Genomic DNA, 12,507 nt, shown 5'->3' with positions numbered 1-12,507 from the left:
CGGTTCTTTGACTTCCCACGAGCTCCGGATCTACCATAGTTGTTCGAACTCCTTTGATAACTCCTGCCTCTACCTTCTGTGATGAGAGCCTGTCCTTGATTTTCAGGCTTCTTTCTCATCTTCTCATTGAGTAGAAGAGCCGATGTGACATCTTTCAACTCAATAGTAGTCTTACCGTGCATGATGGTTGTTGCCAAATTATCGTACGAAGATGGCAACGAGTTCAATAGCAAGATGACTTTATCTTCTTCCTCGATTTTCACTCCGAGGTTGGCAAGTTGTGTGATTAGTCCGTTAAACACATTTAAATATGACAAAACATTCGTACCTTTACCCATGTGTAGGGCGTATAATTGCGTATTCATGTACAATTTATTTGTCAGCGTTTTGGACAGGTATAGGCTTTCCAACCTTGTCCAAATTTCACGTGCAATGTCTTCATCAATGTTGTTATTTACCACATCATATGATAAGTGCAACCGGATTGCACTAGCAGCTCTTTCATCCAAGTCAGCCCAATCCTCACCTTTCATGGAATCAGGCTTTTTGGCATCAACATCTAGTACCTTGTGTAATCCTTGTTGGATTAGCAGATCCCTCATCCTTCTTGCCATGTTGAGAAACCGTTATCTCTGTTGAATTTTTCTACCTCGTACTTTACTCCGGACATTTTTATTTTTCACCAAGTATAGTACTACCGACAGTGAATAGTATTTCAGTGAACGAGCAGAACATGTGATCTGATACTAGTTGTTGGGAATAAACCCCCTACAAAAATAATATTCACGATAATAAAAGTGGAATAATAATGTACCACCGAGATACGGTAATTAACAAGAATAAAAGAGTAACAACGACACCAAGATTTTTACGTGGAAAATCTTTTGAATAAGGGAAAAAACCACGGTCCTGAGAAGAGCAACTGATATCACTATCGCAAGAAATTTTACACTTTGTAGGTCCGAGTAAAATACTCAAAAGACCACTACAACACTCAAAAGAAATAACCCTCTTTTGATATTCCCACCTTATTACAGTATCACCCACTCTCTATTTTTCTCACTGACTATTTTCTTATACCCTGTATGTGAAACCTCACTCTTTCTTTCTAACTCTCAGATATATTTTTCCTCTGAGATTGGTGTGTCTTACAATGAAGGTAGAGGCACTTATTTATAGTTGCAGAATACATATGTTGATGTATGCAGTGACATCAACACTACTGCAAAAAATCAGCCGCCCAAATCTTTTCTAAACTGGTTGGCTTGACAAAAGGAAGAAAGAAGTTTTTTCTTCTTTCACATATGGGCTGGACCCCACATGTTGTCTACATCACACCCCTTGGTATGCATTCCTTCCCTGAACTCTATATGAACGCAGAATACGTTGTGCACCGGCTGCCCTCATACATAGCTCTCTTTGGATCATTGGATGACAGCATGAGTATCCAATATGTATCTAGTATATGCATATAAATGTATATAATGACATCCCAAAATTAAGCCAAAAACACTGCATTGCATCGTGCTCAAAGAGACACATTACAAATTTACAATTTATACTGCAACTTCTCTTTATTCTCTTGTGGGGGGGGGGGGGGGGGTCTTTTTACACTGGATTTTTTCTCATCACAATATAGTATCTTAGCATTATCCTTATCTACACATTGAAGTGTTTTCTTTAATTCAAGTGATTATTCCTTGTTACCCTTTGTACGCAATAGGTATAGCCTTCAATGGAATAGCTTTCTTTAAAGTAATTCCCATTCTTTCATTCATGTCCAAATCTTCAGGCTTCATCCCATCAGCTAAAACCCAATCAAATTTTTGCAAAACTGACCCTAACGCCAATGGCAAAACACGAGAAACGAGTGGAATTGCAGGGCACATCCTTCGACCGGAACCAAACGGAATAAACTCAAAATGCTGACCCTTATAATCAACCATATTAGGTTCCAAGAATCTCTCTGGCTTGAATTTTAAAGGGTCTTTCCAAGTCTTTGGATCCCTACCAATTGCCCAAACATTAACAAGAATTTGAGTTTCTTTTGGTATGTAATACCCTAACATGGTGCAAGAATCCATTGCCATGTGTGGAACCAAGAATGGAAGTGGAGGATGTAACCTTAGGGTTTCTTTGATCACTGCATTTAAGTATGGAAGTTTGTCCAAGTCTTTTTCTTCTAGCTTCTTTGTGGGATTGATGATTTTTCTTAGCTCAACTTGGATTTTTTGGAGAGTGGTAGGGTTGTGGAGAAGCTCCGCCATCGCCCATTCTAACGTGCTTGTTGTTGTATCTGTCCCTGCTGTGAGCATCTCCTGATAACGATGGACCAGTAAATGTTATTAGAGAGAGCACGTTTTTATTTATTAAATTATATTTTCAACATGAAGCACATATAATATTTATTCAATTATGTTTTCAACTTTAATAGAATCACTATAGGAAATATAGATCAATGAACAATATTATTTTGCGTACGATCCTGTGATTGCACACCAACAATATAAAGATCAAGGGAATATTTCAAATTTGATATCATTGCGTAATAATAATAATTATTTGACTCATTTAGCTACTCATTTTGGTATGATATAGAAATCTAAAACAACCAATTAGCGTAGGCAAAAGGTGCTTGTCACCAAATCTTTGAAAAGATCAATTGCCGTATATTGTCAACTATATTTAAATCATTGATCATGAAAAAACAAAACTCCATTTTCTAACAACCAAACCATATGGCAACAGTTCATAAATAAGTGAGGATAGTAACTTAAAAATAAGACTTCTTATCTGATATAACATATTAAGAGCCCGTTTGGATTAGCTGATTTGTAGTTGGTAAGCATTATATGCTGAAAAATACTTTTAAGTGCTGAAATTAATTTAACAAATAAGCAGTTACGTGTTTGGATACAAGTGCTGAAATTGATAATAAACTGTTGCGGTATTTGATAAAAAAGCGTTGATAAGCTCTTTTTTCTTTTAAAATGACTTGAATAACCTTAGAACTGTTTAAACTTATAGAAACGTAATTTCTTCAAAATTTTAGATTTCAGATCGATCAAATACAAAATATTCTATTTATCATTTTATTTTAAATACAACTGTGATTAGATAAGATAATTTTTATGATAAATATAATTCATTTTATGATAAGCATATAATCATAAGTTATAATAATTAAAAAAAATTTGACAAAAGTTTCTCAGTAAAAAAATAAACCTAAATAGGATAATATATTTGAAGAGAAACACTATCTTCATCACCACAGGTCTTTGAAACCAATACACCAAAATTTGATATGTCCTCGTTTATTACATGCAGTTCAAAGATTAATACAAAATTACAGATATAAATTATGCAAAGGAATAGAGAATTTGCTTACCTCAAATAGTCAATGAGAATTGCAAACTTGAAGAGACGGGGGGTTTAGGTTGAAAAAATACGCGAGGAAGTGAGTATCGATGTAGGAGTATTGTTTTGAAAAGGAATATTTTAGGGACAAAATAGTAAAATCTTGGTCAAATTTAAAGTGCTTATAAGCAAAAAATTCATAAGCTAGGGGTGACCAACTTATGGCTTTTGACTTATTTTGGCTTATAAGCAGTTTTAACTTTACCAAACGCGTAGATAAACCGAAAAGTGCTTATAAGCTAGTTTGACCATCTTATAAGCTTAGCCAAACACCATTTAAATACGCTGATAGCAGTATCATACGCATGATTTTTGATAAGTGGTGTCAACATTTTAAGAAATGAATTAACGAATAAATCACTATAATAACAAGAGGTGTCATTTTCTATTTGTATAGCTTTTGTATACAATCTATATATACATATTTAATAAAAAAAATCGACACGTGGTACCGCTTGCCGTAAGGTGTATTCCCTGGCTGATAGTAAATTTTTACATTATCAGTATTTATACTTTAAATTCAACAAACTTATAAGCATATATAGAGAGAGAGCACTTACGAAAAGAATGACATTGATTGTTCGAGAAGAAAACTTAGAAGGACCCTCAACACCATCACCACGATATTGAAGAAGAACATCTAAATAATCCTTATTCATTTCTTCATCATTTTTCATATCTTCCATTCTTTCTCTAAGAAATCCACCAGCTATATCAAATGCCATTTTCACATGAAATTGTGTCTTTCTCCTAATACCTTGTGGATCAATGCATCTCAAAATAGGGAAAAAGTCAGCCATATTAGGTTTTCCTGCAAATTCCATAACTTTCCCTGCATGGTAAAAGAATTTTGCACCTCTATTTGATTTTGGATCCAATAAATCCTTTGAAAACATGAGGTTTCCAATTAGGTTAAATGCCATTAAGAAGAAAAACCTCCCCACATCAATGGAAGTAGTACCAAAGTTGCCTGCATCTCCTATGAATTGCACCATTTGATCAATGCATTTTGTACGTGTACCTCTCATGGCGTCGAGACGACTCGTGACGAAGAACTCTTTCGTGCTTAATCTTCTTAACATTCGCCAATGTGGACCGTATTGGTTAGTGATGAGTGAACCCTCATTGCCAAAATCTCCTTTCATGGCTTCATATATTTTCCTACCTGAACAGTGTGGTGTAGCGGTTAATGAAGCGGGTATAAATCAAAGGAGACCAGGTTTCAAATTTTAGCATTGGTAAAAAAATAAGATATTTGTCATCACCATTATTTTAAAAAGGCGGAATATATCAATAACCCCTTAAATTTGTCGGTACATTTTATTTAGACAATTGAAGTAAAGTCAGTTCCAATTGAGCACTTGAATACGTGATAAAATATTTTTATTAAATACTTTCGGGGATCAAACCTTTGAAAAGCTTTTGCGTGTGTTTTCAAGCGCCTATTACGTGGATATATAAGTTAACCACTTAAGTATATCACCTCCTTTAATTATACATATCATATACGGATAAGGTCCTTATATGCCCTTGTACTATACGAAATTCAGCACATTTCGTTAACACTTTAGCTCATATATGCCCTTACCATCACATAGTTGGTCCATATATATATATATATATACCCTTTTTGAAACGGAGTCCACCCAAACTAATTAGCACTTTCGTTAATTGTGCTAAAGTGTATTACAAACACTATTTCCTTTTTATTAGTACCTTTTTTCTTTACCTTTCTCTTTTCTTTCTTCTTTTTCTTTTCTTCACTTTTTTTTTCCCTTTTCTTTCTCCAATATCCGAGTTCCTCCATTGCTGATGCCTTCTCCATTTTCATCACCAATTTTACTTGACAAAACTCATGAATTCCTGCTAAGTTTACTATTAACAAACCTCGCGGGTTCTTCTGACCTGAAGGAGATGAAAATTGTCGAAGAAATATTTTCGATGGTGTTAATTGGGTGAAGGTAGGATATGGTTATTCGGATTTTGAAGGTCTTATTCCCTTCAGATTTGAAGCTCCACAGTGAACAACACCTTCAAAATCTGAATAACCATATCCTACCTTCACTAAATTAACACCACCGAAAAAATTTCTCCGACAATTTTCATCTCCTTCTTTTCAGAAGAACCATGGCCTTCTCGCTAGGAAGCTTTTGGTGGTGTAGATTTGATTTTTAGGAATAAAATCACGTGAAATTGGTGATGAAAATGGAGATGAAACTGGATATGGGAGAAAGAAAAAGGAAAAAAAAAAAGAAGAAAGAAAAGAGAAAGGTAAAGGAAAAAAAGGAATATTGTTTGTAATACAATTAAAGAAAAAGTTAATTAGTTTGGGTGGATTCCGTTTCAAAAAGGGCATATATGGACCAACTATGTGATTGTAAGGGCATATATGGACCAACTATGTGACGGTAAAAGTATATATCGGCTAAAGTATTAATGAAGGACAAATGTAATCAATTTCATATAGTACAAAGGTATATTTGAATCTTTTCCGCATCATATATAAACCATTGTTATAACAAACAAAACAAGAACATGAAAGTGAACCCAATTAATTAAAAACAAGATTCACTACTCCGTAAAACAAAAGACCTGCTCCATTAGGGGGAACAAATCAAGAGCCAATTTCCCAAAATCTCCTCAAAGAAAAAAAAAAAACCAATTATCTACTAGGAATTATCATGCGCTCAGGTGTTTAATTGGGACAGACCTTAGTTTGAATGTCTAATTAATAAAATATGCTGCCAAGTTTAAGGGGCGTTCAATGTATTCCGCCTAAGAAAAAGAGTTCCTACCTGCAAGCACCATGTCATGATTCTTGAACATTTCACGTGCAACATCATTGGAAGAAATTACCACTGTGCTCATTGAACCCAACCAAAGTGTCATTATAGGACCATATTTGGTGGCTAATTTTGCAAATGAGACATGAGGTGCAAAACCTGATTGAAATATATTTGTAACTAGCTGCCACCACCTTGGTCCTGGTGGCAACTGCCCTAATTCTTCCAACCGCCGTTGTCTTCGCTCAGTTACCATTGCCCATGCAACCCATAGAAGTAAAAGTAGGACCAACCCTAAAATTTCGTACTCCATTGGTTTTGTTTGTTTTGAGAATCGAATTGGTTGTTTAGCACAAAGAGGTCTCTTTAACTTTTCTTCAACAACCTGCATATCAAAGGAAATAATCAGGATTGTGATTCTTTATGTCTTCTTTTAACGAAAGGAAAAAAATACTTCCTCTTGTTTAATTGAGCATGAATTTAAGAAAAGAAGAAATATTTTAGAACTTGTAATTTTAAACAACTAATGAAATTTTGTGACTATAAATCATAACTTTAAGGATAAAATATGATGTTTATAGTTAAATTACTTTTTAAATGTAAAAATATTATACATATTTTTTTTGAAAGAGTGTCACCTAAAATGCTACCGTAAGATAAGTCTTTTCCTTTCTTTCTTCTTCGGGATCTGTACACAAATAGCGGCCGGATTTCCCGGTAACTTTTTCTAGTAAATATACATAGCTTTTATACTGATTACAAATGATTAGCAATATACACACATATAAAATACATTTTTCAGCTATTTTTAATTTAAGTGGCTGGGTGAACATCTATTTAGGTTAACTCTTTTTTTTTTTGGTTTGGGTTGGGGACTTGGCCTTTGGCTTGTGGGATGAAGGGAGAAAAAAATTAGTTGGAATGACCACTTTTTAGGCCGACTATTAGAATTTAGCCGTTATTTAAAATTTAATAGGAAAATAGCCATTATTTAATGTGAAAAAATTATTTGGACAAAAGTTTCCGATTTTGACCCATAAATGGAAGGAAGAATCCACAAGATCTAGTTCATCAACAGGTGGTTTATTAAAGATTTTGAGAATCAAGTTGGTGAAATTTAAATGAATATATTGATTGAGAAGGCAAAATGGACACTGCCACTTGATGGAAAACAACAAAACCTAGGTCAGTTTCTTTGATGAAAACGAGCATATAAGAATAAGTGGTTTACACTAAAAAAATATTAAGAAATTAAGAAATTTTTACATTATCATTATGTATGACTTAAATCATATGCTACTTATAGGAATTGTTTATCAAGCTTAAAATTTTCTTGAATTATTTGCCATGAGCTGGCTGAACTACTGAAGAAACATAGTCCAAGAACTTAGAACTATGATATTTTTTACCCTTTAGATGACAAGTATATCATGTGATGAGGAAAATATATGACAGGACAAAATATATATGAAAAGGTCAACATGCAGCATAACCACTTAGCAATGTGGTGGGATATATAGGATCCTTTAATTTTTAATCAAAGGTCTCGATGTCGAGTCCTAAGAATAGAAAACAAATTTGAAAGTAGGTTTAATGAGGCTTACGCATTGCGAATTCGAATTAGTCGCCTGATACGAGTACCGAATACCAGATAATTCTGCGGCTAATTTTGTTTCCATTGAAAGAAAATAGAAGAGGAAATCTTATAATTTACCAAAAACAACAAATAAAAGCTCATAGAGAAAATTAAGAACACCAAAGACTTTTAATTCCTACTATGCTATAATTCAATTAATTGAGCTTTAATACCTCTTCTTGAGCTTTCCTCCAAAAGCTGATTATCTCTTAATTCCAGAATGAATTTGAACTTCCAGAAAAGATTGTTTGATTAAACAAAGGTGAAGAAAGAAAGAAGAATTAATTCTGAAATCTGATATGGAGAGTTTTTCTCAAATAGTTAAATGTGGTGTATTTTGTGAGATCTTAAAGGGCAAGGATTGAGGAATCTATTTGAGTGATCTGCAATTCTGTGTTTAGCCAATGGGAGTATTTATAGAAACTATATATTAAACTACAGTTGCAAATATTTTTACTTTACAGGGTGCAATCCCAGTAATCAATTAACTATGAAGTTTGTCCATGGGGATGAAGACAAGCATGGCATCTTCATTCTATAGCTCAATATCTAATTTTTAAATTTATGGACTTGTTTTTAAGTAATAACTTCGTGTAATACATAGGCGGACCTAGAATTCGAAGGTGGTAGGAGCGGGACCTAGAATTTAAAAGTCAGGGGTGCACTTCTGGATTCAACCAAAATTTAATTTTGTATATAGGCTTTCCACGAGTAATATATCACTATTTTCTAAAGGCATATACATGAATATATGAAATTTTTGCCGAATTCTACGGGTGCCGGTGATCCCTCTCGGTATAGCATCAGTCCGCCTCTGATGGGAGCACATGAGCGAACTGCTCAACTAGTGGCCTCCTCGAACTTTTGTAGAGTTTTAAGTAAAATATATGACTGTTATATATAAACTTATATATTCAGACTTTTTGTCAAAGTTAACCGAGTTCGGTGACCCTCTTCTCCTAGCGTAAGTCCGCCTTTTGCTGTCTATGACTTGCACTGTTGCACACAATGGCTAATCACTTCAACGATTTACTTTGTAAGATAGTTTGTTATTGGCAAGTTGGAAGTGGGATTCTTCCCACATCGGAAGAAAGAAGTTCTGTGCCTGTCATGTGAAACAACCCCGGGACTGACCTTACTCGTACCGTGCCTGTTAGCCTCGGAACTGATCATTATGAAAGAGCACATAACAGGCACGAGATTGACTCAACAGGCACGAGACTGACTCAACAGGAACGAGACTGACTCAACAGGCACGAGACTGACTCAACAGGCACGAGATCCTAGAGTTAATTATTTTTAACAGAAAAATCAAGTTTGTTTGAATTTTAAATTCAAAATTCGAATAAATAGTCGTGTCTATTTGTGAAACAAGACATCTTTTCTGAAAGGGTCTGTTGGATGCCTATAAATACACAAGAATTCCAACGAAGTGGATATAGAAAATCACAAGTGTTATTGCAGGCTTTGTTGTATCCTGAAGAGAATCGTTTTGTATTTTTCCTAAATTAGTATACAGGCGATAACTCTTTAAGGACATTCGATTTTCACGCCTCAAAGCCAATTTTGATTATTATTTTCCAACAATCTTAAAGAGTTATTCTGCTATGGAGAAATTGATGTCTGTTGTTGAGAATCCGAAGGAGTTCATCAAACTTGATCGCTTTGATGGAACGAACTTTACCCGTTGGAGAGACAAGATGATATTCTTGTTGTCCGCTCTCAATATCTACTATGTTCTTGATTCTGCCTTGCCTCCGATGCCTGAGCCCACAGCAGAAGATTCTGACGTAGTCAAGGAAGAAAGGAAGAAACGAGAACATGATGAACTGTTGTGTCGCGGCCATATTCTGAATACTTTGACAGATCGACTCTATGATCTTTACTGCAATCTGAAGTCGCCAAGAGAGATTTGGACTGCTCTACAAACTGCATACCAGAATGAAAAACGAGGTATTGACAAATTCCTGGCTCTGCAGTACTTTGAATTTAAAATATTTGATACTAGGCCTATAATGGATCAGATTCATGAACTGCAAATCTTAGTATCAAAACTAAGTGATCTTGAAGTTAAAATTCCTGATGCACTTCAAATAGGTGCTATTCTTTCGAAATTGCCTTCCTCTTGGAATGACTATAGAAAGAAAATCCTACATTCTATGGATAAAATGACTGTGGAACAATTTCGTACTCACATTCAAATTGAAAGTGAGACTCGTGCTCGTGATGCTATTAGTCAGCCTTCGAGTTCCGCAGTCAATTTTGTCAGTCAGAATGGTTCAGGAAGTGGGAACAAACATCTGAAAGTTTCCAAAAAGTCTTCTTTTAAAAAGAGAAAGAACTTTAGTTGTCATCATTGTGGAAAGAAAGGCCATATGATTCGGGACTGCAGATATAGAAAGGCAGGAATAAATTTCAATGCAGGCAATACCGAAAAGTCTGGAAAGATTAAAAAATCTGGAAATTCTGAAAAGGCAAACGTAGTGGAAAATTCTGCCCAAGGACTGGTTGCCATGGTTTTCGCAATGCAAATTGGTATGGTCACAGAGTTGAATGTGGCTACCGCTGCTACAAATACTCAAGACTGGTGGCTAGATTCGGGTGCTACTATTCATGTCTGTTATGACAAGAAGATGTTCAAGACATATGCAGAAGTGCAGGATTCTGAACAAGTCTTGATGGGAAACCATGTTGCGGCAGATGTTGCTGGAAAAGGAAGTATTGAGATTAACTTCACATCTGGCCAGAAGTTGACGTTACTGAATGTGTATCATGTTCCTGATATGAAGAAAAACTTAATGTCCGCTGCTTTGCTATCAAAGAAAGGCTTCAAGATAGTTATTGAACCTGATCATGTAATAGTGTCTAAGAATGGAGTTTTTGTTGGAAAAGGCTATAACTGTAACGGCATGTTCAAATTGAGTATTAATGAAATAAATTATGTTTCTGCTTACATCGTTGAGTCTGATTCTTGTTTATGGCATGCTAGACTAGGACATTTAAATTTTGGCTCCTTGAATTATATGTCCAAAAATGGTTATATCTCATGTAAAACTCAACATATAAAATGTGAAATTTGCATACAAGCAAAGATGACAAAGAAACCATTTCGTAAAGTTGAAAGATCCACAGAACTATTAGATTTAATACATTCAGACTTGTGTGAATTAAATGGAGAATTAACTAGAGGAGGCAAAAGATATTTTATTACTTTTATAGACGACTTCTCTAGATTTACATATGTTTACCTACTTAGAACTAAGGACGAAGCTTTTCAAAAGTTTAAAGAATACAAGTCTGTTGTGGAAAATCAAAGGAGTAGGAAAATTAAAATTATTCGAAGTGATAGAGGCGGAGAATATTTTCCTAACGAATTTAATAAGTTCTGTGAAGAGCATGGCCTAATACATCAAATGAGTGCCCCTTATACTCCTCAACAAAATGGGTTAGCGGAAAGAAAAAATAGAACTTTGGTGGATATGGTTAATGCTATGTTACTTAATGCACATCTGCCACATAATTTATGGGGTGAAGCACTACTAACTGCATGTTATATTTTAAATAGAGTACCTTCAAAAAGTATGCATATTTCACCTTATGAGCTTTGGAATGGTAGAAAACCAAATTTAAATTATTTTAAAGTGTGGGGGTGTATATCCTATTATAGAGTACCTGACCATCAAAGAACAAAATTGGGTCCTAGAGGAATTAAAAGTGTTTTTATAGGATATGCACAACACTCCAAAGCTTATAGACTGCTAGATCTAGAATCTAATGTCATTATAGAATCTATACATGTTGAATTTATTGAAAATAGATTTATAAATGACAATGTTGATGAAATGACTGAAATAAATGGAAAACGTATTGATGCTAATAAATTGTCGCTTCCTGAAATTATTAAAACTAAGGAAAGAAGTGATGATATGCAGATAGAACCAAGGAAAAGCCAAAGAATAAGAAAGGAAAAACATCTTGGTTCTGATTTTATTTCTTCACAATCTATAGTATTTCTTGTTGAAGGAGATAGGACAAACGTTTGTAATCAAATTCCAATTGTATTAAATGTTGAAGAAGACCCAAAGACGTTTCAAGAAGCAATGTCTTCTAGAGACGCTGCTTTTTGGAAAGAGGCCATTAATGATGAAATGGACTCAATTATATCCAACAACACTTGGGTTTTGGTTGATCTTCCTCTTGGATCAAAACCTATAGGTTGTAAGTGGGTCTTTAGGAGAAAGTACAATACAGATGGTTCTGTCCAAACCTTCAAAGCAAGATTAGTTGCAAAAGGTTTCACTCAAAAGGAAGGCATAGACTATTTTGATACATATGCTCCTGTTGCAAGAATAACATCCATTAGAGTCCTTTTATCCTTGGCCTCTATCTATGATCTTTACGTACATCAAATGGATGTTAAAACAGCCTTTTTAAATGGGAACCTTAGTGAAGAAATATATATGCAACAACCTGAAGGTTTTGTTCTTCCGGGAAACGAGAAGAAAGTTTGTAAATTGATAAAGTCTCTTTATGGTCTTAAACAAGCGCCTAAACAGTGGCATGAAAGATTTGATAGTGTAATACTATCAACCGGATTCGTACATAATAATGCAGACAAGTGCATTTACTCTAAATTTACAAAAGAATATGGAGTAATAATTTGTTTATATG

General features: G+C 34.6%; 1 protein-coding gene across 1 annotated transcript; it reads right to left on the bottom strand.

Annotated features, from left to right (window-relative positions):
• Positions 1 to 1,605: 1,605 nt before the first annotated feature.
• On the bottom strand, positions 1,606 to 8,209 carry LOC104240518 (iridoid oxidase). Its single transcript, XM_009795377.2, has 4 exons — positions 8,010 to 8,209; positions 6,213 to 6,585; positions 3,978 to 4,582; positions 1,606 to 2,318 (listed from the first exon to the last, which is right to left on the bottom strand). Exons 2-4 carry the CDS (start codon positions 6,511 to 6,513, stop codon positions 1,704 to 1,706), a joined length of 1,521 nt encoding a protein of 506 aa, XP_009793679.1. The 5' UTR covers positions 6,514 to 6,585; positions 8,010 to 8,209; the 3' UTR covers positions 1,606 to 1,703.
• Between the last annotated feature and the right edge of the window lie 4,298 nt (positions 8,210 to 12,507).

The sequence above is a fragment of the Nicotiana sylvestris genome, chromosome 7, assembly GCF_000393655.2.
Source record: "Nicotiana sylvestris chromosome 7, ASM39365v2, whole genome shotgun sequence".
In the NCBI taxonomy this organism is placed as follows: domain Eukaryota; kingdom Viridiplantae; phylum Streptophyta; class Magnoliopsida; order Solanales; family Solanaceae; genus Nicotiana; species Nicotiana sylvestris.
The sequence above is the reverse complement of the archived record's forward strand: the minus strand, read 5'-3'. Positions and strand labels throughout refer to the sequence as shown.